This window comes from Crassostrea angulata, chromosome 1 (genome assembly GCF_025612915.1).
Source record: "Crassostrea angulata isolate pt1a10 chromosome 1, ASM2561291v2, whole genome shotgun sequence".
In the NCBI taxonomy this organism is placed as follows: domain Eukaryota; kingdom Metazoa; phylum Mollusca; class Bivalvia; order Ostreida; family Ostreidae; genus Magallana; species Magallana angulata.
In genome coordinates, this window is record NC_069111.1 from 21,644,064 (window position 1) to 21,670,732 (window position 26,669).

The 26,669-nt window shown below is 34.2% G+C and overlaps 3 protein-coding genes across 7 annotated transcripts in view; 1 reads left to right on the forward strand and 2 right to left on the reverse strand.

Moving 5' to 3' along the window:
• The window catches only part of LOC128179824 (MAM and LDL-receptor class A domain-containing protein 2-like), a 61,180-nt gene extending 58,767 nt beyond the window's left edge, over window positions 1–2,413 (forward strand). Inside the window, exons 106-113 of the mRNA XM_052847509.1 lie at window positions 77–274; window positions 578–700; window positions 1,011–1,080; window positions 1,276–1,361; window positions 1,552–1,648; window positions 1,844–1,913; window positions 2,029–2,067; window positions 2,195–2,413. Coding sequence (XP_052703469.1) covers window positions 77–274; window positions 578–700; window positions 1,011–1,080; window positions 1,276–1,361; window positions 1,552–1,648; window positions 1,844–1,913; window positions 2,029–2,067; window positions 2,195–2,248 — 737 coding nt within the window. The 3' untranslated portion in view covers window positions 2,249–2,413. The remainder of the gene's footprint in view (window positions 1–76; window positions 275–577; window positions 701–1,010; window positions 1,081–1,275; window positions 1,362–1,551; window positions 1,649–1,843; window positions 1,914–2,028; window positions 2,068–2,194) is intronic.
• A 2,838-nt stretch (window positions 2,414–5,251) lies between these two features.
• On the reverse strand, window positions 5,252–11,336 carry LOC128161075 (succinate dehydrogenase [ubiquinone] flavoprotein subunit, mitochondrial-like). Its single transcript, XM_052824325.1, has 15 exons — window positions 11,194–11,336; window positions 10,784–10,879; window positions 10,276–10,437; window positions 9,783–10,091; window positions 9,453–9,601; window positions 9,125–9,249; window positions 8,668–8,836; window positions 8,261–8,456; window positions 7,752–7,949; window positions 7,506–7,598; window positions 7,170–7,268; window positions 6,761–6,904; window positions 6,339–6,449; window positions 5,900–5,993; window positions 5,252–5,589 (listed from the first exon to the last, which is right to left on the reverse strand). Exons 1-14 carry the CDS (start codon window positions 11,251–11,253, stop codon window positions 5,910–5,912), a joined length of 1,995 nt encoding a protein of 664 aa, XP_052680285.1. The 5' UTR covers window positions 11,254–11,336; the 3' UTR covers window positions 5,252–5,589; window positions 5,900–5,909.
• A 5,117-nt stretch (window positions 11,337–16,453) lies between these two features.
• Window positions 16,454–26,669, reverse strand: part of LOC128161222 (protein kinase C-binding protein NELL2-like) — a 42,080-nt gene continuing 31,864 nt past the window's right edge. For 2 of the 5 annotated variants that reach the window (XM_052824473.1, XM_052824452.1), the window contains 3 exons: window positions 18,556–18,601; window positions 17,486–17,645; window positions 16,454–16,666 (listed from right to left, as the gene is read on the reverse strand). In XM_052824473.1, coding sequence (XP_052680433.1) covers window positions 16,471–16,666; window positions 17,486–17,645; window positions 18,556–18,601 — 402 coding nt within the window. In that variant the 3' untranslated portion in view covers window positions 16,454–16,470. Of the gene's footprint in view, window positions 16,667–17,485; window positions 17,646–18,555; window positions 18,602–20,424; window positions 20,550–20,942; window positions 21,039–22,509; window positions 22,697–22,802; window positions 22,931–23,016; window positions 23,392–24,359; window positions 24,549–24,653; window positions 24,699–26,479; window positions 26,587–26,669 lie in introns of all 5 variants that reach the window. The other 3 variants (XM_052824491.1, XM_052824483.1, XM_052824459.1) reach the window with 3 other exon arrangements.

The window sequence follows — 26,669 nt, forward strand, 5'->3', positions numbered from 1 at the left end:
ATGTCAACCTTTTATCATCATACACTGAAATAAACAGTAAGAACCTCAGTAATACGTCTTTGCTTTGTACTTCCAGTTGGCCCAACTACCACCCACAAACCAAAGACCCTGTCAACAACCCCTGCCCCTCTTACCACTACCGCCCACGTCCTTCCCAACAACTGCCCCCAGTCGAAGTTCCAGTGTAGTGACGGCACCTGTATACCGCTCCTACTTCTGTGTGATGCTGTAGCTGACTGTCCAGATGGGTCAGACGAGACTCCTAGCAACTGTCGTAAGTTTCTTGTTTGGATCGCTTAATAGGCCTGTTCTGATTGCTGAAGACTTTTTTAAAATTTCTATTATTTTAACTCCAGATTAGAAGAAATGTTTCTGTTAGGATTTGTTATTTTGAAATTTAAAAATCAGATGTATATGAACCTATTTGTATTGTCATTCATTTTTTTATGAAGTACATTTAGGTTACTATAATAATGCAGTTGTACAATTTGTCGTATAATTAAAAAAAAATCTGTTTTAATGAGAATTTGATGTAGCCTGTTTCACTATACGTATTTGTACTGTCCATTGGTTTCAGCTATTACCAAATGTGATGTCGGGTTTTATTACTGTAAAAAACAAAGACAATGCATCAATGGCAGCCGTTGTGATAATGTAGATGACTGCGGGGACAAAACAGATGAAAGCGTGTGCGGCAATGGTGAGAAATTCTTTTCACTATTGATTGAAAATAATATAATATTATATGTAATCAACTATTCAATGTTTTTTTTATTTTTTTATATGGTTTGGTACATTTTAAGAATATTTTAGTTCTTGAGTTGCACGTTTTGATTCTTAAGTTTTGGTGCTGTAACAGTTAAACTAGGTAATAATCCTATAAAAAAGATTTGGGTTATAGTTAATTTGGGATTTTTTTCCCAATGTTTTCATTCCTCATTTGAACTTTGAGATAGAAGGCAAAGATTTTGTTACATTGTTTAATTAAATGACTCTCTCCTATTTTTTAGCCTGTCCTCCAAATTTCTGTCAAGGTGGATCTGTCTGTCAAAAGACTGGACTGAAAACATTGTCTTGCAGGTGAGAGTAATTAAAAGCACATTTTTATAAACTTATTCCATTAGATAGAATAGATATTCATCTGATAATTGATATGTAGATGCAACTGTATACCAACCATATATAGCAGGTATACAGTAGATTTAATACAGTTTTATATGCTAACTATTTAAAATAGTTCTCTTATTCTTTACAACAATGTGTGATTGTTTGCAGCTGCCCTACTGGTCTGAATGGAATTCGGTGTCAGTATAGAGAAAGCAAAGTACAGCGGCATGCAGGAAATGCCCCGTCATCTTCATGTAAGTATAATCTGATGCACTTACCTCAGTAGAACAGATATTATTTTGTGAAAATTGAGTATCATACAAATCATACATTAAGCACATAAAAATGGGGTGTATATTCAAGCATAATTTGTTAATATAAAGAATATTCATACTCTCTGTGATTACTGTGTTGACATTATATGGACATGTCTTTAATTTTCAGCGGGCTGGAAGGCAGGAGTGGGTGTAACCGTGGGACTTGTTGCTGTGGTTGCCTTGGTGATAGCTGGCTATTTCTTGTGGAGAAGACAAAGAGAAAGGTACAATAATCAAAGGGTCGTTTTTTTTTTTATTAGCCAAGGGGAGATAATCTGTTCTCCTTCAGAACTTTTTTAACTCCAAAGTCTGCTCAATTGACTTAATGAGTATTTCTTTAACAATGTAATCTACTTATAAAGTTAAGTTCTTACATTATGATAGCTCTTTTGTCATTCATACCATACTTTTTTCCTCAGGAACTTTAATGAGAGACTTGGAATTGGTTTGGAAAATCCCACTTACGACGGAGCAGACATGCCTTCAGATGTAAGTCATAATTTTTTTTGCAATTAAAATTCTTCAATCAAATCAAAGATCAAAATTTAATTCAATAAAGTAAAAGTAAGACACAACAAAAATAATATTTCTGTAAATCATATAGTTTCAGATGAATCCAATGGAAGATCCCTTTCAAGGAGTGGTGAGTTTGTTACAAAAAAAAAAACTTGATTTTTTTTTTTTCTTTAAATTGTTGCAAATGCCATTTTAAAATTCAAATCTAACCAATCTACATGAAACTACATCTCCAGTTTGGTTGTTTTTTGCAGAGAATGACTTCAGACGCAACCTCCATTGAAAATCCACTTTATCAGGAGGCTTAAACAAAACACTGACCAAACAATGAGAATATGAACAATACTCAAACTGTGATTTTTTTTTTAAATAATGCTCCCAAGTTTTCAAAATACTCAAATCTATATGTGTTTACAGATGTTTTTTGTACTTGTTATATTTGATTTATTTAATAAAGTTATACTCAAAATTAATGATTTTTCTGTCATTGATTCCTATTTTAGTTGAGGGTAAATGTATTTGTGTTTTATTGCTATTAGACAAATCAGTGTCCAACAATAAGAGGTACATCTATTCTTTTTAAGCAAAATAATTAAGAATATTGCTTTGATTTCCTTGAAATTCTGTTAATGTTTTTGGTTAAAAAATTGTGAAGAAATATTTTAATGGTTATCTTCAAGGTCAAAGGTCACTTGTACATGTATTGATAAGATATTGCTTTCATAAGAAAGGGTTATCAATGATTAACAATTTTAAGGGCTTCTTCTCAAGTATTAATTGAATAATGACCTTATAATTTTCAACATGTTAAGGATCATTCCCTCCCTATCTATGTTATTCAGTTACCAAGGAAGTTGTTATTGCAAAGGGTCGACTTCGTACATGGGCAAACACTCTACTAGCTGCAGGACTGTAGCTCCCGGTCTGAAAAAATTCGGATGGACGACCTGGGAGCTACAGTGCCTCCCATAGTAAAAAACTGCAATTTACGGCGCACAAAAAATTGCGCTAAGTTTGGACTTATTAACCTTATTTTCACACAAATTCTGTAAAAATAATTAGAACCATAAAATTCTTCAGCAAATTTACTACTGATATCATCACTTTACTTGCCTCAGACCTTCTCTTAAACATGATAACCGACCTCGGAAAATGAAGTATGTTAATTTACGTCGAGATCGAGAGTCGCCATTTTTAAATGTAAACAAACATGCACCACTTTTAATTGACAGGGCTGGGGATGGTGTTTAAAAGAATATCAGAGGCAAGTGAAGTGACAATATCTGTAGTAAAATGTCCGAGGAATTTTTTGGGATTAAATATTTGTACAGAATGTGATCGTATATGAGATTAATCAGTCAAAACCTAGCGCATTTTTTTGTGCGCCGTAAATTGCAGTTTTTTACTATGGGAGGCACTGTAGCTCCCAGGTCGTCCATCCGAATTTTTTCAGACCGGGAGCTACAGTCCTGCAGCTAACACTCTACATGCGCTTTGATTCAAATTTTTTACATGACAAGGTAACTATTTCTTTGCAGATTTTGATAGGATGTATAATAAATTACAGATGTACCAATTTTCAGTGAGATTGAACTGTTGCTTTTGCTCTTGTAAATTATACCACAGTTTGGGTTCACAACCCTGGGTTAAACCTTGCACGACAAATTGAAATTGTGTTAAGTCAAATGATAAGCAATGCCAAGTTGACATACTAAGCCACCAAAGGTATCATTTAATAGCTTATTCATAGGTTAAAACAGATATTCTATACAAAGTTTAACTATTTTTGAGATGTTGTGTAAATTATAAACCATGGTTTGGGATTCACAACCCCGGGTTTCAGGGGTCGTGAACCCAAACTGGTATAGAACCATTTTGACAAGACCTTGGACTTTCAGTAGGATGTAACGATCTATTTATTGCATCAAAACGAGTTAAAATGATGCTTGTTTCAAGCGAAATAAACACGAACTGCATAGTCTTCGCTCAAAAGCCAGACAAATCGTGTTGATTTCAAAGAGCCATGACTGAGTGGCCTACAATGAAATAGAAAGGCCTACCTCAAATTGCCGTTTGACTCAACTACCCAAAGTCCAAGCTCATGTTAAAATGGTTCTAATTTATACAACACCACGAAACAGTTAAAAAAGTATGGAAACGAGACAAGAAGACATTTCGAGTCGAGGTTCCCACAAACTAATATTGACTGTTGAAGTTCTATTTTATTTTTTTACTTGATCAAGTGTGAAAATAGTGATCTTCAAGTTTATTGATATTAATTAACATTGATTATTTTGTAAGGAAAGTTATGAAGTCCTGATTAAATTATTTTCAATGTAATAAAAATTTTCATGCTTCCATATTTAATCTTGATAACAAAATTTGTAATGCCTCTTCGCCCATGCTGTTTCTCTCGAATACCTTTCCTTAGGGCCGGTACACACCATAAGGCTTGCCTTAAAAGTCTAAAACTTATGTAATCTTTAGTGTCCACACGCTAAGGCAAACCTTACATGATTCAAAACATCATTTCCATAATCCTCACGTTTTTGTTTATTCTAAACATTACAGAACTGAAGGAATATATCATAACTGTAGCAGCATTTATTTAATTGGCTACGGCAATATGAAACTAATTAAAAAGAGGAGAAGGGTAAACAGGCTGGTATGGACAAGTCTTTGGGTTCAAAGAAGAGATGTGCACAGTGTACACAATAGGCTGCTGCATAAATTGTGCCTAGAACACTCTATCACCTTTAGAATTTTTTTTTGGATGGATCAGCAGCGCTTTGCATAGTAAGTCTTTTCACTGCTCACATAGCATGTGATCTCAAATCTACCCACATGTACGGTTTGATATAAATTGATTGACATTAGGGTAAATGATTGGCTAATATACAAAGGTCAGCTAAGGCTTGTATTAGGAAATTAAGCAGTGCTCTATTCGTAAGTTTGACTTGTAAGGCTAGCAAAAACGTAAGGCAAGGCAAGAACTTGAGCTGTAAAACTTGTACGCCAAGCCTTATCGTGTGTACCAGCCCTTACATACTTGCCAAAAAATATCCATAACTAATAAATATCCAATTCTCCTTATATTACCTCTTTATCTTGAGACTAATAACTTTGGTACTCAAAGATAATACCAATGAGTAATTTGTCGTATTTCACAGTGACAGTTGTTTTCATTTGTATAGCTTATCATACAGACAAATTTTTAACCTTTAACTGATGTTCAAAAACATCAACCATCTTTTTCTCTAACATATGCAGAAAAATATTAAAGACCATTTAAAGAAAAGCTAACTCACACATATAAATGTACATTTAATATTTCAACAAAAGTAAATGTATACATATATAAAAGAAATCGGTTCTCTCTCGGACATATACACTTACAATAATTAACAAGCACGATTCATTTATAAGTTAATAATACAAGCAGATAGGATCCTGGCAGAAGAGCAGACCATAAATTAACACAGAACTGAAGCCTTCATGAGGAGAAGTCTGTAGATGTAGTTAAAGTACTCCAAGAACTGATTATTAAACTACATCGATATTTCTGCTTCCAGTTAAATAAACTGTCTTTTGGGAAAAACACACTATTTCTTGGAGATAATTCCCTGATTAATCCTTGATGTTTACATTGCTGAAATGAACAAAAAAGAAGTTAAAACATAATGATTTCATGGAAAATAAAAAAAATCAGACAAACAAATAGTTTGAAGAATAACAGAAATGTATGTTATCTAGTAAATTCTTCCTAACCATCAATAGGACCTTTGATAAGCTTTTTAAAAACTTTGTAAAGGTAATTTTTACATTAAATAAAAAAAAAAAATTTAGCCTGTGATATGATTCTTTTCAATTAAATCCTTCATAAGTTTTTCAAATAAATATATAAAGGTAAACTTTTATAGAATTAACTTTCATCATTCAATAGTACCTGTATTTCTTACCTCTTTACCTTTAATAAGACCTGACAGCTGGGGGCACGGCTTCACACTCCTTGTTTAGTGTTGTGTCAATTACAGGTCTGTATTCTAAGGTCGTCTATTTTAATTTTAAAAAAAACAAACTTCTCTTAATGAAGTCCCGACCAACCAAATTCTTTTATTCATCCTGCTTTATATATGACAATTCTTTAAATAATAACAAATTTCTTTAATTAAGCATGTACAATCCTCTGAGTAGTTTATCTTGCATTAATGGATAACTTATTTTAAAAGTTGCTTGTTAAACAAGTGCAGTTCTTCATGCTCAAATAGTACAAAATACCGAAATTATGCCTTGGACCCCCCCCCCCCCCTCCCCACCACCACTAAACTAAATATCACTGGGACCCCGCCACGCCCTAGGAATTTAGTTTTAGTCCATGCACGGTTATTGTGTACCGACCTGTCCCTTGTTATCTGTGTAGGAGAGGGTGTGCTTCCTCCAGTGCTGCTCCACAGGCTTCTTCTTCTGTCCCTCTAGAGGCTTACTGTAGTCATACTCATCTAACCTTTCCTGAGGGAGAGAAACACAGAGGGGAAAAATGATTATTGGTACCAGGGAATAAAACACTAAACACAACCACTACAATATAACTACAGGATAAATACCGCTAATATGTTTTACTACATATACACTAATCTGATGTTTACTGCAACTAATAGACTTGAAATTGATATCTTACAAAATATTTTTTTTAAAATGCAAAGAGGGTTTAAAAAATACACATGCAAAACGATTGCAATTCATTTCATTTCCAAAAGCTTGGAAAATATCATCCTATTATATAATTCTTGTATGAACATTCCCTCTCAGAGCGTGGTTACCTTGAAGTCCTCTCGTGAGTGAGCTCCCCTGCTCTCCTTCCTTGCCTCGGCTGCGACAATGGTCTGGAGGGCGTTGATCATTAGGTTCTGTAACTCCAGGGTCTCCACTAGATCTGTGTTCCAGATCATTCCTCTGTCGGACAACTGTGGAAAAAAAAACAATGAATGAAAATTCTAATAAAATGTTCAGATATTACAACAACACAAAGTAAATGTTTATTTAATCATCAAATTTCGAAGCGCATGATTTGTTTACCCAGCAAAACGTTGCTGTATTTTCTGACATAGTTTGGTACGTCACTTTATGAAGATTAATGCATCATACTTTTGTTTTCAGAAAAAATTGATATTGCATTTCTTTCTTTATGATGATATGATAATATTAAATAGTTGTTGATTGTCAGCATACCTTAACATCATCCATTTCTTTGTTGATAGCATACATCTTGTCTACTCCTTCCTTCAGTGCTGGTCCGTCTCTGAACACAGCGGCGTGGTTCTGCATTGCCTGTACCACAACAAAAATACAAGTACAGATACCATTCACTTGACCATCATCACAATAAATGTTACTTTCTTACACTTTTGAAAGCCACAATTTCATTGGACTTTATTTAACAGTTAGTGTAGTTCCAACACCTTTAAATGCAAATAGCACTGTGAATTATAAATATTACACTATCATTGTTAAAATAGTGATCCATTGATGATATGGACTCAAGTGATATATTTGCTGATTCTATACCTTTTGCATCTTGTGTCTGATATCAGCTGTTGTCTGGCTGCCGTTAGCATGGCGCAGCTTGTCAATGTTGGCTACAGATTCTTCTCCAGCATTCTGTCCAAAAAAAAAACCCCAAGACATGAAAAATAAGAATACAATAATTTTTTTTCTTTTTTCAACAAGACCACCAATCTGCTCTTTTCACCAAAAACAAACCATCAATAAAAAAAATATTTTTGTTAAGGATGACAAAAACTGTTACTCTACCGGACTGATCTTGCCGATGGTGTCTCCTGGCTTGCATTCTGCAGTGATGGTGTTAGCACAGGCTCTGCCAAAGACCACGAGATCGAGCAGGGAATTGGCTCCCAGTCTGTTGGCACCGTGTACAGAGGCACAGGCGGCCTCTCCACAGGCATACAGGCCTGGGACCACTCGATCCTGGCCGTTTACGTACTCTATCACCTGTCAACATCACACATCAACACAATAAATGGCTACTCTACACTTGTCCTCCATCTTAGCTGTCCTAACATTATATCAATCATTATCTCCTTATCCCCATACTTATATTCTTAGACTAATTTATGTAGATTGCCCGTTTGATACAAGTGGTGAGGAAACAATTTCATGAATTGACTTGAATGATTAATGAATAAAGATCAAGCATCAAAGTTTGTTGAGGTTGTCAGCAAGTGGTTAAGGGGTACCAAAAAACCTGAAGACAATGAGCCACCACAAATATTAACGATTTGTTAGTAATGTTCACAGCTGACCTGTCCTTTGTAGTTGGTGGGTGTTCCTCCCATGTTGTAGTGTACTGTGGGGAGGACTGGGATGGGATCACGGGTCACATCCACCCCTGCGAAGATCATAGCAGTCTCGGAGATTCCTGGCAGGCGGGTCTTCAACACCTCGGGTGGAAGGTGGGAGAGCTGAAGGAAGACGTGGTCCTTCTCTGGTCCCACTCCTCTGTCAAAACAGAAACCACATCAATGCTCAATCCTCCACAATTGTAATACTGATACATGTATATGTATTGTCAAAAATGTCAAGCCATTCTGATTTAATTGTTTCTAATCTAAACACAGTAAAAATTGATCAAATCTCTTTTACCAGTCTGAAAATGTAAGAATTTAGCAACAGGCATGAACCATTTAAAAATAAAAGTATAGGGCATTACCTTCCCTCTCGGATTTCAATGGTGCTAGCTCTGGAGACAACGTCTCTTGAAGCGAGATCTTTGGCAGACGGGGCATATCTCTCCATGTATCTCTCACCCTTGGAGTTAACGAGGTAGCCACCTTCTCCACGAGAGCCCTCAGTGATTAGACAGCCAGCTCCATAAATACCTACATATATGAAACATTATCTTAAAATACCAACAACAAAATTGTCTGATTGAAAAATTACTGACCCATCATGTAGTTGCAAGGTAGGCAAAATTAGTAGAAAGACTCAAAGGCCCAGTATAAGTTTATTCTTGTGCCCAATTTCTTTTTCGGTCCTATATGCCTACATTTCAATAGCCACTTACACACTAATAACAGAAAGTTATGTAAAATGGAATGAATGAAAAAACTAAACCCATTAATTCCCATTGCTTTACACAGTTGACCCCTAAAGCTAGGGGCACTGACCTGTAGGGTGGAATTGAACAAACTCCATGTCTTCGTTAGGGAGTCCAGCTCTGGCTACCATGGCAGTGCCGTCTCCTGTACAGGTGTGGGCTGAGGTGCATGAGAAATAGGCTCGTCCATATCCACTACAAGACAAGATATATCAAATATTTAAAATCACACCTAAATCAGTTTCTGTTCTTCCCATATGCTCTATAATGTTAGCAAGAGAAACACAAATACATGTATAAGATGATATATTTCAATGAAGACTTCTAGTATTCATTTATTTCAATACTGAAAAAGTTTACCAGATAAATGATGAAAAAAGTCATAATCATAAAATTACCCAGTGGCAAGGACTGTGTTCTTGGATTTAAATCTGTGAATTGTGCCATCCTCTAAGCATAAGGCAGTGACTCCCCTACACTCTCCATCTTCCATGATCAAATCAAGGGCAAAATATTCAATGAAGTAAGAGGTGTCGTATTTAAGAGACTGAAAAAAAAATAATACAATATAACTAAATCCTTTAACCATCATACAAATTTGTAATGGGTCTGTGCCAGACTTTTTTTAACAGAAGTACATTTACTACAAATTTTAATACTGGATTCTTAATCACAGTTAAAACATTAATTCAAGACTTGTCACTGACTGAATTGAAACAAAAACTCACTCTGCCATAAAGGGTGTGAAGGAGGGAGTGCCCAGTTCGGTCAGCTACACAGCAACAGCGATGGGCTTGTCCTCCTTTACCGTAGTTAATACTCTGACCTCCGAAAGCTCTCTGGTAAATTTTACCGTTCTCAAGTCGGCTGAACGGCATGCCGTAGTTTTCGAGCTCAATAACAGCCTTGGGGGCTTCCTCACACATGTAATGGATTGCATCCTGATCTCCCAGCCAATCAGATCCCTTCACTGTGTCGTAAAAGTGATAATGCCAATGATCTTCCTCCATGTGTCCCAGGGCTGCATTGATACCTCCCTATTGTAAAAAACAAAAAAGAATTTAAATTATACATTTATGTCAAACTTTTTTATATACTGATACTTTAAAATAAAAATGTGAATTTTGAATTCCGTAGAACTCTCTAATATGTCTATAAAATATAAATCTAAAGAAATATTTGTCATTGTCTTAATGAGTGTTAAAGGACTGATCATCCTACCTGAGCTGCCACTGTGTGGGAACGAGTTGGAAACAGTTTTGTTATGCATGCTGTTTTAAATCCTTCATTAGCCAATCCAAAGGCTGCTCTAAGTCCAGCCCCTCCTGCACCAACCACTACAGCATCAAATGTGTGGTCAATTACAGGGTACTGCTTCGAGATCTACAAAATCATAACTTATGTAAATTTTCGTTATCCAAAGTTTTATCAAATAGACAGTTATGCAGTTTTCACCTTTGTATTACTTTATTGAATTCTGGCCTAAGACCAGTCTTCAACAGTGCATTGTTGCGTCCTGTTTTGTGTATCATTTTGTGTCGATAAAATGAGAAAACAATGCACTGGCGAAAAATAGTATGTAGAGAGAATTGGTCTTTAGCCAGGCCTATGATTTCTTTTTATCCTATTAATCATCTTGTTTAGTCTTACTGGCTCGAACTTGAAGTTTGTTTCTCGCACATAAATAAACATTTTATATAAAAACTTTATGAAATTAATTAAAGTTTACCTTGTCTCCTGTGCTGGACGCTTGATTTGTTCTTTGAAACTTGAAATGAAAATCCCTAGAGCCAGAGGCAGATACAGGCTTGACTGCTTTCGTTAGCTATGTAGTAAATAAACATATCTCAGAGGAAATTCGAACAAATGTGATTTAATGCAGAGATAGATTGTAATTACTGAGAAGATATGGAAAATGTATTACTTCAATCAGACAGTGCGTTTAAGCAATAAGGATACTGCAAATCAACATTTCCTTCAATGCCGATGTGTGTTTACTGCCCTTCGTCAATCTCGGATAAAATATTAGGTTATGCAACCTTCACATCTCTGCGTCACGTACTCCAAACATATTTGAAAACAAATCATCATATTTTACTTGAATAACTGATACGTAACATTTCAAAATGCTTTACTTACAAAGTTTGTCAATGATGACTTTTGCAAAATATTTCCCGGTAGCTTGAAGACCGATGCCATCCTTCCTTTTCCAGTGTTTTTTATCTGAGCATGCGTATTCGACTAATACATTACAAAACTAAACGACGTAAAATCCCCTGACCTTGTGCCGGACTATGTTATATAAACTAAGGTTTATACAAGCTTTAATTACTGATTTTTATTTTTAACCCACTATGAACAGTTAATGAGGTTATTAAAATCGATAATTATATTCAACGGTTAAACCAATAACCACTGATAACATATGACCTTAAACTTCTCGACCCGTTGTTGTTTTTATAACGATCTACAGTAAACAAGATCATTAAAATACACGGGAGATGGGTGGGCTCGTCATATCGTATAATATCGTATAATATGCTAACTTGTCTCAAAATCTAGGTGAGGGGGAATCTGTTGGTGATCATTTAAAATATCTATTTTTCAGGCACGTAGCATCGTATTTGAAAGGGGGGGGGGGTATACTTTACAAAATCCTGAAAATCCAAATCCGGGGGGTGGGGGGGGGTCAAATATACCTTTATTTCACTGAATATTTCCTTATTTTCAATTTAATTTTTTAAATGGTCCCATTAAAGAAGTAGAGGGGGCAACTTCATGTTAACTCAATTCAAGTTTTGTATGTAAATTTAAGAAAAATCTTTGCTACGCAAAAAGTTGGGGTGTTACCCCCCCCCCCCCCCCCCCCCCACCCACGATGCTACGCACCTGTTTCTTACGGAATTCATAGCTCTATATTTACATCTACCAGTTATTAATTTCCCTATTTCTAACGAAAACTTATAGTTAATTCATAGCTCTATAGAAACAGCCAGAATGAAATCTATGCGCCCCGTTTATTGATTGGTCGAAATCTACAGCGGCTGAAACTGACGAAAATCTGACAGGACAGAAATTGACACGCCCTCTTTATCGATTGGTCAAAACCTAAGAAAAATCACGGACTGCACGAAATCATGATGATGTCAGACTCAAAGTCTTACAGGAGACGATTTGGCTCTTTCTTTTAAGTTTTAGCTAACAAATTATGTACATTTTAGATGGACAGTAATTTATTGAATTTTACTTACTTTTCGTAATCAATTTATAAGTTAGTTAAAAGAAAGATGTTAATATAAAAAATGCTTTCTTCGGTGATTCATGCGGGTTATGAAGGAAGCGATCTTTGCAGAAAAAAATACATAACCCGCTAACGCGGGTTAAATAATAATTTTATTATTAATTTTTTCTATGGTGACCAATTCCATGTTTTGATTTCTTCTTGTATGCAACTGTTCATTGAACATCCTCTACATAATGCGATACGATGGTTTTTGTTTGGAATTTCATAAGAAATATTTCTATTCATATAAATGAATTCTAAAATAATGACAATTAAAAAAATCAAAGTACTGAGAGTCCTGACAAACGGGGTCTTGAAGGTTTGAATTTGTAATTGTCCTGGATTTCCTCGAATATGCTTCCAAAATTTATGAGTTTCAATTAGTTGTTACAATCTACATGTATGTTAATTCGGCTTTTTTGTAATTGTCTGATACTTTGTCTAAATTTTACTCAATCCCGACAATGACAAAATATGACATTGTTTATATCTACAAGATCTTTAATTTGATACCTTCATAATTGTAGAAAATTCACACAACGGTATATTATGTAAAATAAGACCCCAAGGAAAATTTTTAAAAATTACTATTAACCAGGAAAATCAAACAACTATATCAAAGTAGATAATTCTAATCATTAGATTTATTCAATTTTGTGATCCAAGAGAAAATCCACAAGTCGAACGGTATCCGTAATAAAAGTTTTATGAAAACCCCGAAAACTCTCAAACTCCTGAATTAACAAACAATGTGAACATTTGTATACCAATAACAAACACAGGCATGCACCTGACGTTAGAAACATTTTTTTTTTACAATAAGATTCCAAGAACATGACAATAAAAAGATTTGTCACGGTCGCCATTTTGATTTTTAAGACCGACTTATCTGACACGATTTTCTTCATTTGCGATTCATGCAAAATTAATAGGTAAAAATAAATCCGTTCGGCACTTACTACTTTTTGTGTAAACCCATGCATCACATACACGAATTACGATACAACCGTTCCTTTCATTAAAAATCATACTCCGAAAATCAGAGACATAAATAACAGAGATTGTCAACTCCACCATTAGCGTGTAAATGTTACGGGACCAACCTTACATTGAGAACTACAAGTGCAACAGCAATCTTGTATAAGTCATTAAATTTGAACCTGATAGTGAACATGATCCTGTAAAAATTTTAAGCATGTTTTATTTATGAAATATTTACAAAAACTTTTTATTTAGTTTTTAAATTACTTTTTAAAAACTTATTGACTTTTCACAAAGTAACGGTAATGCAATACTTTACTCATGTAATGGTAATGTAATGCATTACTTCAAGAAAATTAAGTAATGGTAATGGTAATTTAATGCCCTAATTCATGAAGTAATTAATGGTAATGTAATTCATTATTTTACAATGTAATTCACCCCAAGCCTGATTCCAACTAAGCCGGAAAACATGAACATTAACATTTAACTTGGTTCTTCAATCGATAAGATTGTATACATTATATGATGTAAAAGTCTTCCAAAATGTATAATCTAAAATAATTATTGATTTTTGCATTGTTTAAAATTTAAATTCAGTTTAATCAACTAAAGAGCCAACGAACGAGAAGGCAAATTCAGACTTGTTTTTATTTTCTTTGTACAAAATTCCTTTAGAGACGAGCAGCAGTCATACCGCAAGTAGACTGGAAGCCAATGAAACACCTATTTAATTTGTAAAACATCTGTGTAAAACCCGTACCGATTTTAACTGCGGCTTGCGCATGAAGTTTGGTAGTATTCAGGTAAAAGATTGTCAAAATGAAATTCACAACTTTTCAAAAATGGCACATTGCGTTTGGGAACTTGTAAATTAATTTCTATTCCACCATCAACCTCTTCTATTGATTAATGAGCTCGTACACCAACTGAATCGTCAACGGCGCTGTGCATTGAGTTACGTAACTCATTCCACATTTGAACCCGAGCAAGAATATTTTGATCAATAAAACTATTTCATTTTCTAAATAGAATTTTGTTTATACACAGAGGACTTAAAAAGATTCAATGCGTGTTTTTATGATACATATTTACTGAAATGCGTGAAAACTTTCTGCACTATTTTCTTACGCGTAGACTCAATTCACGTGTTATACGCGTGCCTTCCGGTTTGAGACTTCGGCTGACAGTAAACCAATAGACGTGACCCCGTCTAATAAGTTAGAGTTCGGGCAATCTATACTTTGTGTAAGCGACTTCCGTCTTTTTGTCTTTTAAAAGCAACGCTCCAACACAAAGACTTTAATTTAGACCAAATTAATCACACTTTTTGAATTGTATTGGATATTCATTGATAATGTCAATTGAAAAAACATATTATAGGAAAGATAGCCGCAGCCATTATTGCTATGGCTATATTTGAGTCAGTAGAATGGCGAACGCTTTTACTGACGACAAGGAAACATTACCACAATAAACCGATGTTGTTCGAAATTAGAAAACAGCTAGTTTCATTTTTATAAATTTGAAATAATAGAAGACTGGTGAATTGACAAGTAGCAGTTTCGTTTTGGCAAGAAGAGTCATACTTGGACAATGAATTTTCGTAATTTACAGTGGAGCTTCAATTCTCCGGACGCTTGTGTTCCCAAGTCAAGTTGTCCGGATAGGCGGATAGGTGAAGCGTCCGGATATATAAGAAATGTGTCTATATTGTTGTCATTAATCATAATGTATTTGTTTATAACGCCCCCAGTGTTGAATTTGTTTTATTTGCCTTACATACTAAATACTTGTAGCAACAAATTAGAGTTGTCCGTTGAAATGGACATTTCAAATACAAAGATCCCTGCTTTACATCTTATTTTCTAAGGAAATATTAAACTGTACTATGATAATAACAACAGAATCTATATACACGTACATGTGTATGTTCGTTCCATTTTATTCCGTTGTAGCGATATCTCATATATCGGGGCGATTCTTCCATGAGAATTCTTCAATCCAGCAAGTCTATCTATTTATACATGGATGACTGAGCCAGTTTTATTCAATATTATATATTATATAAATAGTGCCTGTTTGGGAGGATAACAGTTGAAATTGACACCCCGAGAACACCATTGTCAACCGACGCGAAGCGGAGGTTGACAACTGTTATGCTCCCAAACAGGCACTATTTATTTTATTATACTGAATGTCTTAATATTAAAGACAATTTCACTGCTTTTATATAGAAATGACGTGAACTCTACGGTGAACCGTACGCGCATAATTTACGCGCATGTAACAATTTGTTGTGTTACCCGTTGCCAAGTGTGTTGCTAACGCTGAGGGTAATAGAACGGATTATCAACTGCGTCTAAACCAATCAGATTTCAGTATTTAACATGAAAGTATAATAAAATTTGATATGTTATTATTGCATGTTTGTTGTTCACCTGTGTTTGTTTAAGAAATAAACAACGTAATTTAGTGAACATGGCGTTATGAATAGCAATTGCTCTGTTGGCATATTCCATGATGCGCGCTAGCGCATCATGGAAAATATGCCAGCAGAGCAGTTGCTATTCATAACGCCATGTTCACTAAATAATCGTTGTTTATTACTTATATTTGCATTTTACCACTCGCAAATACCCTGTATTAGCCTAGACCTTGACATTTAGCTATTGCATCAAAAATAAACATTTAGACTGTAATGTATCATTTTAATGCACATAGATTTGTTAACAGAATCAATGATGTATGTTATAACAATAATTCCTTTAAAATGTTATTATAAGACATGTTTTAATTTAAAAATACATCAGTTTTATGAAGTTGGAGAAAAACACATGATGTATCGTAAAGTGGTTGAAATCTATAACGTCATGGAAAAGTCACACCTTTATGACGTCATAGTATACAGACAGAGCAATTGCGATTATAGAAAAATAATTGCAGTTCCTCCGTATGGACTTACAGTGGGAAAGAACAATAGATATGCAAATATTTAACATATCTATTGTTCTTTCCCACTGTAAGTCCATACGGAGGAACTTCAATTATTTTTCTCTTTTATCTGTGCTTGGACTGTAAGACTTAACTCCTGCATACTATAGCATAAAGTGAAAAAATAATTTAAAGAACTAATCACATTGATTTTTTTATTAGTTATTAATGGAGGAAGAGGTACTGTAGAAAGTTCTGGCTTCTGGAACAATGTTTGAGTTGCATCCATCAACAGTACAGCAATAATGACACGTGTACTGCCCCGGTACAGCGCCCTCTGCGTACCGCAGACAGCGGTCCTGATCAGACGACTGGGCCATCCACTCGTTACGACACGTCAACTCGTCCACACATCTAAACAGTAACATCGACATCAGAAGTAAATAATTTACACTTTCATCAACTAGTAACTTTGGTAACGAAACGTCAATTCCCGTCCACACACCTAAACAGTTACATAGACATAAAAAGTATCTTTACACTTTCATCCACTAGTTACCATGGCTATGAAACGTCAACTTATCCACATACCTAAACAGATACATCGAAAAAAGAAGCATAATTATTCAAACTTTTATCCAAAAGTTACCATAGTTACGAAAACCAACACGCCCACAAACCTTAAAAACTACATAGACATTTGAAGTATCTTTAAACTTTCATCCACTAGTTACTATGGTTACGAAACGTCAACTCAACCGCACACCTAAAGATTTATATCGACATTAGAAGTAAATATCTTTACACTTTCATCCACTAATTACCATGGTTACGAAACTTCAATTCGTCCATATACCTAAACAATTACATAGACATTAGAAATATCTTTACACTTTCATCCACTAGTTACCATGGCTACGAAACGTCAACTCACCACACACCTAAAGAGTTATATCGACATTAGAAGTAAATATCTTTACACTTTCATCCACTAGTTACCATGGCTACGAAACGTCAACTCGTCCACACACTTTAACTATAACACAGTTCTAAGTATCTTTTCACTTTCTTAGATATACAATGTACAAATGAGGGATAGAGTGTCATAGCTGGACCTTTTTGTCGCCAGTTCCTTTACACAACTATAATACACAATAACGGTGATATTTGAAACATCTTTACTCTTTCTAAGATCATAAGCAGATTTAATTGAGATACAGACAATAGCTGTACCTTTTGTAGATGGCGACGGTACCATCAGAGCCTTGGACGACATCCGTCATACAATAACTGCCAGTACTGCATTGGGATGGCTGACCCATGTAAACAGTTCGCAAGTCACACGGTAGATTCGCGTCTGGATCCCCACACTGGTGACAGGAAATTGATCGAGCTTGTATGGAATTAATAAAACAAAATTTTGAGGTATATGTCACCTTTTAGTTTGTGGCAGGAGTTTTAATTAATAAATACATGCAAAGAGTTAAAATTTTGTTCATGTCAAACATCTGAAAATCATACCCGTATATACTAAAATCCTAATATTTACTAGCAATAATCAAAGTACTGAAGTACTGAAAGCCGGGCTCTTTTAGTGTGTCTTTATGCATATTGTGTAGTAAAGATTGAACATCTCTCTCTCTCTCTCTCTCTCTCTCTCTCTCTCTCTCTCTCTCTCTCTCTCTCTCTCTCATGCTTTTAATGTTGGCAAAGCATCAGAGAGCGACCAAATTTTGTAAGCGGCTATAAACAAAAAATATGTCTGTCTAGTAGAAGTTAAAAAGTTCAACAGTTGCTGCCTTGAATTTTGCAACAAGCATTATATATTCAATCCCCATTTCTTTATCGCGCAGCAAAGTAGTTCATGGAAATTCATGCGCATTGTATGTGTCCAAAATGCATAGTAACGTTTTATAAACACGTTAATAATAAGAAAACTAAACAAGATAGACAATTCATTCGAAATTTAAAAAGAAGAAACAAAATGCCAACACTTTTGACAAAACGTGGCTCTTTGTGTAACTATTTGGTATAGCGGAAGCTTTACCTTGACGCTGTTTGGTTTTTTGTTTACTTGTGCTATTTATAGTAACATTGGCGATTTGCCTGCCTATAGCCAGGACTCTGCTTTCAGCAGAGCCCGGCTAAAAAGGAACATCTTTCATATCGATTTGCCTCGATTTTTTTTTCATACAGATTATGATAAGAGTGAATAATAGAAATTATTTGATTGTCGTTTATCGTTTTCTTTTTTAAATGGCGATGGGACCAGAAATGACGCTTAATTACATAAATATACTTACCAGCGGTGGTGGAGGTGGTGGTAGGTTTAGGAGTTGTTGTAGTTATCTAAAATAATGCCATTGAACCCGTTATAAACCTAAATGTATCTTATAAGCTACTTTTCAGAAAACATTGTCTATCATTTCATTTTTATATAATATGTTAATCCAAAATGATCACTTTATAACATACATGTATTTGCCCTGCAAAACGAGTAATTTAGACGAAATCTGTAAACATTCTAGACTAAGTATACCATATCAACAAAATTTTCAAGAAACTAGAAGCACCACATGAAGGAACTAACAAGGCATTGATTAACTTGTCAACATAAACTCTCCTATTAACGTTGAAAATGTATTGGGTTTTAATTTGTTATGGGGACCTTGATCTTTTTGTATATAACCTTGGAACTATCTTTTGAAAAGCCCCAAAAAAGTTGCTGTCGAAAAATTATTGATCATAAGACTTTTAACAGTGAAATAGTAACAAGAATTTCATTAATGATGAGTGTGAATATTTTCCTTTATTGTGTCAATCACCAGGCGAGATTTGTCTAATGGAATGAAAATTTTCTGATAATGAAATAATATTTGTCTTATCTGTTACAGTAACTGTACTTTTTGTATCATATTCAAATCAATTTTCCTCTGATTCACTACTTTGAATAAAGCTATTAATTTAAAAATATTTTAACTTTTTTTTCCGCAATAAGTAAACTAAATGGTTTCCACGGCAGCACTACTTAATGAAATGAATGAAAATCTTGCAAAAATAACAAAAAAACTTTGCTCTATAACCTTGAAAAGTTTCCTATTCATAGCTTTGTAAATAAAGATTTTGTACATTGTTGCAGAATTGATGTCTTCAGCATGATCTATCTAAAACATTTCAGCAGAGGTTGCTCTTCTTATATGATAACAATACAGCAGCGCAAAGGTTAAGATGTTTTTAAAAAAATTGTCTATACTCTTCTTTTTAAAGCTATACACGCTATAATTTGCGTCAATTTTGAATGACAGTGAAAACGCATGTGTTTGTCTACTTATAAAAGTTATCCTTAATCTGTAAATTACAAGGGTGAATTCCATCTCGTTACAAAGATATAGATTTTTAATTGTTTATTTTCCTGCCAGGAAAATACACCTTTTCATGAATATTGATGAAGGAAGAGCAAACCGACCTCATTGCGCATGTCCGCGGAGAACTAGGTGGTCGTTATTGTTTGCCTACTTAAATATCCAACTTGATTTTTATATGCTTAACAGTTGTTAATTTGAAATACATACATGTATAATGAGTAAAATACGCTTGCCATTCACGATACCCTTACTTCTGCATTAACACTTATAGGATCTATAAATAGCACATAGGGGAAAAACACAGGTCTACGTCATTTTTTTAAAGGAAGTATTCATATCCACTCACAGGCTTGTATTTTTTTCTTTTGTTTGTACTCGTATATCGGACAATCTTATGCTTTACTGAAAATATCCTTTCCTTTGTGAAACTATCACAATTATGAAGATGTTGACCCTTCACCAGTTTTGGTATGATAGGCTAAATTTAGCTGTCGATATCACGTGATAGATTGATATTCACGAGGAGGCATTACTTTCCTGGCAGGAAAATAAATATTTTTTATTGTTTAATATTTGATATATTTGTTACGTGATCGAATTGAGCATTATAATTAACAGAATAAAGGTAACTTTTATTAGTAATCAAACACATACATTTTCCCCTTTATTCAAAATTGACGCAAATTATAGCGTGTATAGCTTTAATACCCCCTCAAATTATCAGAGGCATACAAATAATTGAATTCTTAGTATTTAAAGGAGTGTTTAAAAACTTGTCAATCAACCAATAATAAACCTAAACTTGACCTTGTCTACGCTACAGAAGCATTTGTTGTTAACACAGTCAATGTGATCTACAGGACACGGCATGTTGAAGGGCAAAAACGTAGCATGGGTGTTCTGTTGATTACAGTCTATCCTAGAGGCACAGGCTGAAAGATGTTCAAAGTCGATCAAGTGTCAGTTTCAAATGAAGCTTTTTAAATATACATTGTTTCAAATCATCGTCACAGCTTTTCACGTGTACTAGTATGTTTTAAAAAAACCCCAACTAAATAACGTTTATAATACAATCCATATGAACATTCTGCAGTTATTACTACGAAGTAAGGACACAAAATATCGTAGCCGCAAAGCTGTAGCTCTACGGTCAATCAGTCAAAACTAGTGCCAAATCTTTCATTTTTTATGTAAGGAACTTCCCTTAGTGCTTAGATCTACAGCTAAATGTACAGATGGTGTTTATTTTGCATCAAAACATGCATTCATGTATTATCATAATTTTTAACATAATCATGTTTAATATTAACTATACCATAACTGACCAGTACCGTTAGGATCAATGGATGCATTGATTATTGGTTGTATTGTTGTTAGTACTTCCTCCACTGTAGGAGTGGGAAGATCGGTGGTTGCAGAAGCTGAAATAGTTACGATCAAACAACAGATAAGAACATGACGGACAACGAGAGTCTGATTGATATGCAGGGCTACGATTTACAAAAAAAACTTACGACTTACGACCAAATTAATGAATGCTAATCAATCCCAAACTAATCAATGTTTTATTTTCATGGTTGTAGAATATCATCATGAACATCAGAGTAGTTGTATAAACAAAGTTCTGTCTAAGTTTTGTTCTTTTTATATCTTTCGTAAGACTGAAAATATTTATGACTTTGTCGAAAGGTCTTTTGTAAAACGGAGCCCAGGTTTATCTTTTATACGCGTTTGAATAGTTAACTTGTTTTCTATATATAGTGAGTAGTGGTGGCCATTCGGATTTAACGTTTAACCTTTATGGTTTTGCGCCATACATTTATCATTCTTATATTTACATTTTCCAGTGTCTTTGTCTGTGATAACACTACGTATCGATTTAGTACTCTATAACTCATAATACAAATGACGCCAAATTGAGGCGTCTGCGGGGTTGGATTATTTATATTTAAATATTTAATCGTACGATGGTTTTAAATTATATAAATATAAGTAATAAGGAATCATTCTTTGAATATTATGAGGTGATAATTTCGGTCGGGGCGTGATCAAATCTATCATAAAGCCCTTCACCTCATAATACTCAAAGAATGATTCCTTATTTGTTTTTAATGTTTTCGTTTTTGTTTGTTTGTTTGTTTTTTTGTTGTTGTTGTTGGTTTGTTTGTTTATTGTTTTTCTTTTGCTTTTGTTGGATTGATTTGAAACCATTGTATATTGTTTAATGTTTTTCGATCAATTTTGCCAACAGATGTATTATTGATACTGAGTATGAAACAGAATTTTTAAAAAGAGTAACTACAATGTCTGTACCATCATCAACCAAATATAATTTTAGATACTTATTAGTTAAATTCTTTGAAGCAAATTTCGGTAATTGAAGTCAGAAAATGAAATTTCAAATACCACAATGAACAGACTAAACATTTAATTGTAAGAATTTTAAAAAGTTTCTAAAGAATAATGAATACGTTTATTCATTTTTGGGGATAGAAATTCATGTTAATAAATATTCATGTAGTACAAAGTGTAATGTAAAGACCAGCAAATTGTATACAGGCAAGTGCACGTCCGTATAACTATAATCAAACATAATGAATAATAGTAAACTATGGTACAAGTATATAACTTATCCCATACTATATTGTTCATTATGTGCAGTTATCCAATGTGTGGTCATAGTGGCCACGCCTATCGGATATGTGCACATGACCAACAATATTAATATGAGGAAACTACTACGTATTGTTATTTTTTTTTTCGGGGAGGGGGATGGGATGGATGTATGGCCTTCTGATGATTAAGCGATCGTTTTATCGTCAGAGTTTTTCAACGGTTTCTTAAGTTGTACTAGAAAAATGTTTACCCGATTAAAAAAATGCATTAACATACGTGTTTGATGAGTTATGGTATCTCTTGTTGCTGTTGGTTGTTTTGGGCCGGTACTTGTTGTTGTTTGTTGTGGTATGGTACTTGCTATTGTTGTTGTTTGTTTTTGTGGTGTTGTACTTCTTGTTGTACCTGCTGTTGTTGGTACTGTAAGTGGTGTAGATAGTGCTGTCGTCGTCGATGAAGTATTCTATTTGAGTGAAATTGATTTAAGTTTCAAAAACGCCAAAATTGTTTAAATTCAAAGTTAAAAATCAAAAGGGTGAAACAGTTTGAAAACAATGCAAACCCAATACCTGAAAACACTGACACCTTCCGTTTTCGCAGTCTGTAAAGAGGCCGTATTGAGATTTGCATTCTAATGTAATGGTTCCGATCTGCATCGCAGTGTTTGTCTCTGTGCATTCAACCACCGAACTACATGCTGGTAAACATACAAGAGAAAATCTAAATCCAAAACTGTGGATTTTTATGTAAGAAGGAGAAGAAAATTACACCAAAGGAACTCACACGGATTCAGCTGACATTGACACACTCCATTGTTACAGATCTGGTGCATGAACTGCCCGTTGCAGTTTAGATGTTGACACGAACTGGTGTCACTTCCTTGACATGTGTCCACGACGACTGCGCATTGACATCGCGTGACGTTACAGAATGGAGATTCTCCTAAGTCTGCATTGCAGGAATGGTTCGCACAGTCAGAGTTGTCTTGGTTGCAGTAATTGAGCGACTTGCAAGAACAAATCCCATGGTCGCAATATAGTTTTTCCTGCGAATGGCAATTTGTAATTTTACAGGTGCTGACATCTCTTCCGGAACAAGTTTCGTCTCGATGGACACAGGTACATCTATGGTTCCATATATTACACTGTGGGATGAACCCTGTAGGTCAAGGAATTTTTGGACAATATCACTGTATTGTGATGCAATTATTGTCACTGATACATTTAGGTCTGCAAGGATTTGAGAAATCGTAGACAACAAACAAATCGCAAAACTTTAATAAATGATTGTCTCTGATATAAATTTAACCATTTTATCTTACAATTGTTTGTTATCGGATATATATAATCATATATTGGATAAAAAAGTGCAATTGCCATCTAGAGAGAGATGTCAGATCCTGATTACTGTATTTTTCACTTCTATTTATATCGCCAGTAGAAACTATTTTTACGCAAATAACGAGTAATATCAAAGAAGTCTAAATTTTCTCTATTAATATCGAAGAAATCTAATATTATTTTTATAAATAAAATTATTGAATTCTACATGGATCATATTTTCATAATTGTTTAAGTGTAAAATGAGATTGACCTTTGATATGTAAAAATGTGTCAGGGACATGGTAGTCATTTTATATCCGCTTCAATGTTGCTATATTAAAGACGTTTATACATGTATACTGAGTTTGATGAAAGGTGAAATTAATTAAACTTCTACTATTATTTAATATCCTTTGTACCTGGATGATCTTTCAATTCATCACACACTGAAGCAAATCTGTAGAACACATGCAAACAGATGTAATTTTTTTTTATTAAAGTTGATTGGCCTATCAAACATGCTCTTGATCCTTTCTGTGTTTTGAAAGATCTATATATCTTATGAAATATGTTAGTCAAGTTTATAATTGACCTTCACTTTAACCATGTTAACAATCGGAGAAAGGGATGGGAAAGAGATTACCAAATACTTCAATTTTGAAGTACGTATTAGTATGAATGATGAATATGGAAATACAAGTATTATGATGGAATTTTTTTTTAATATATCGTTAAAGTTGCACAATAATAAAAATTCATAAAGTCAAGGATGTCGGTAAGACAAATGTACATTTAAACAGTTACCAGAGTCCGGACAAGGCCAATTGTGACATGAATAGAATCCATCACAGTAGTCTTCCGGTTGACATACGCAGTTACGGTCTCCGTGATTACCATTGCCGCCGCTCCCACCTCTCTTCACGAATGTGTAGCATGTAAGTTTCATCTTTGGCAGACAAGGATCGTGATTAGTGCAGTGATGACATGATATACCTTTTAAAGAATCAACCATTGTTTACACGTTTATTGATAGCACATGCCATAAAAGCAACTATAAATAGAACAGATTCATTATTTTATGTAAAATATTTCACTTACATTGAGACTCATTGCAGATTAAGGTATCATGTCCAACAACATCAGCTGACGAAAAAGAATAAGTTTAAAACATATACAAGTGTTGTAATTTTGTAATGATGCAGAAAAAACTAAAATAAATACGGTAAAAGAGCAAGTACAGATCAGCGCATCTTTCAGCGGTACATGGTTAATATAGATCTGAGATAATAACAGAGTGAGGAAGGATTCTGCATTCATTGAACAAGTTTCAGCGACGGCAACAGTTTAAGTTATCAACAAAGAGGCATATCTGTGATTCTGAACACTTTTGAAAATATACATGATTATATCCGAGGACTAACAAAATGAACGAATAATTGATAAGGTCAACATGAAAAGAAGAAAAGAATCACATCCAATAAAATACCAGGAGCAAAAAACGAGATACGAAGTTTTTTATTTTTTAGACAAGATAAATGACATTGTTTCTGCCTTGTTTATGCTTTGCAAATCTATATCTAAACTACTATATTTAAATAACAAACTCGAATTTTTGGGCTTTAATACCAAGAAATCGAAAGAGTATTGTCTTTTGTTTTATATATTTTATAAATAATTGGTACTTGGAGATTACCAATTTGTATTTATTTTTTCTCCATCAAGCTTCGCTAATTAATAATCAACGAAAATTCCTTTTAAAATTCCGGAAATCGGCTGGATTTTGGATTTTACAATCTTGCGCATGCACATCACATTACCGGAAAGGCTCTTTAGTTTATGTTTCGACAATATCACATTTGCATGGATTTACCCAGAAACGATAATACAAATACCTGTAAATTCTGTTCATCAGAGAAAATACGAGAGATAACTCTAACTCAGTGCGTTTGATATGAAAAATTCCGAGAGTTTCGAATGTAAACATGGTGTATAAATTTGAAGCAAGTAAAAAACGTTGGTGAAAAAGTGTTGGATTTTTCATTAACATGAATTAATATTTTAGATGAAATGTATTCACATCCTCTAAATGGTTTGTTATGAATAATTACACTGTTATTTTCAATGAAGTTTCATTTATTTTCTCAAAATCGTTTCTGAGCGATTCTGCAGTTTTTTGCTAAGGTTACGGGTATATGGGAGGCATTTTAGCTGTGATGAAGGCATGTCCCTAAACACAGTACTAAGCAGAGTGTGGTGAAATTAATAGCATTATTGTAGGGTTAAAGCTTGGATATGTAAATGTCAACAATATATATAGAGATCACGGTGACTTTCTTTCACTTTTTAAAATTATCTATACATGTAGTTAATTGTACAATTCTGTTATCTTTAGTGTGTTGAGGCCTAGGATATGTTGGGATATGATGACCAAAAAAGTATGTTTCTTTTTATGTATCAAGCACTTTCAATTTCTTAAGTTTCCAATAAATGCTGGGTGGTAGAGTCAACCCGTGCACGCGCGCTGGTCAAAGTCTAGTAAAACATTTAAAAAAGAAGACCCAGACATACTGTAATTAATAAAATTAATACTAAGAAACAATGTCATTTATCGTGTGCCACTAGAAAAAAAAATCGTTGCTCGTTGTTTACCCCTGGCATATTATTGGGTGCGATTCATTTGCTTTCTTTACATGTAGACACTAACAATTATTTATTCACTTTGTTAGTCCTTAGATATAGTCATGAATATATAATGGGTATTGACCAAACGGTCAATTACCTTTAAATACAAGTTAACGCATCACAGCTAGTACTCTCTGTCCAAATTAGACTACAATGACTAAATGATACACGTTGTGTTTAAAAATTCTAAATTGAAACTTAAGAAGATGAGTATAGGTAATATACTTACAAGCGTTTCTTACCTAGAATAAGGCACAGACCAAACAAGACCGTTCCTATCATTTCCGCAGTGGCTGTGCTAACGAGACAAGAGTGGCCTAGTCTACGATAAGGTTACTACAAGGTCGTTCTGTTAGAGACACGGAAATTTGATGTCATCGCTATACAGCTGTTTAATAGATGTCTTTTATATATGTTTTTACAACAACAAAA

Excerpts from the sequence above, each read along its gene's own strand:
- LOC128161075 (XM_052824325.1), bottom strand. The coding sequence starts at position 11,253 with ATGGCATCGGTCTTCAAGCTACCGGGAAATATTTTGCAAAAGTCATCA. Across the intron at positions 10,438-10,783 it reads CGTCCAGCACAGGAGACAAG|ATCTCGAAGCAGTACCCTGT; the intron begins GTAAACTTTAAT and ends ATGATTTTGTAG. Across the intron at positions 10,092-10,275 it reads CCCACACAGTGGCAGCTCAG|GGAGGTATCAATGCAGCCCT; the intron begins GTAGGATGATCA and ends TTTTTACAATAG.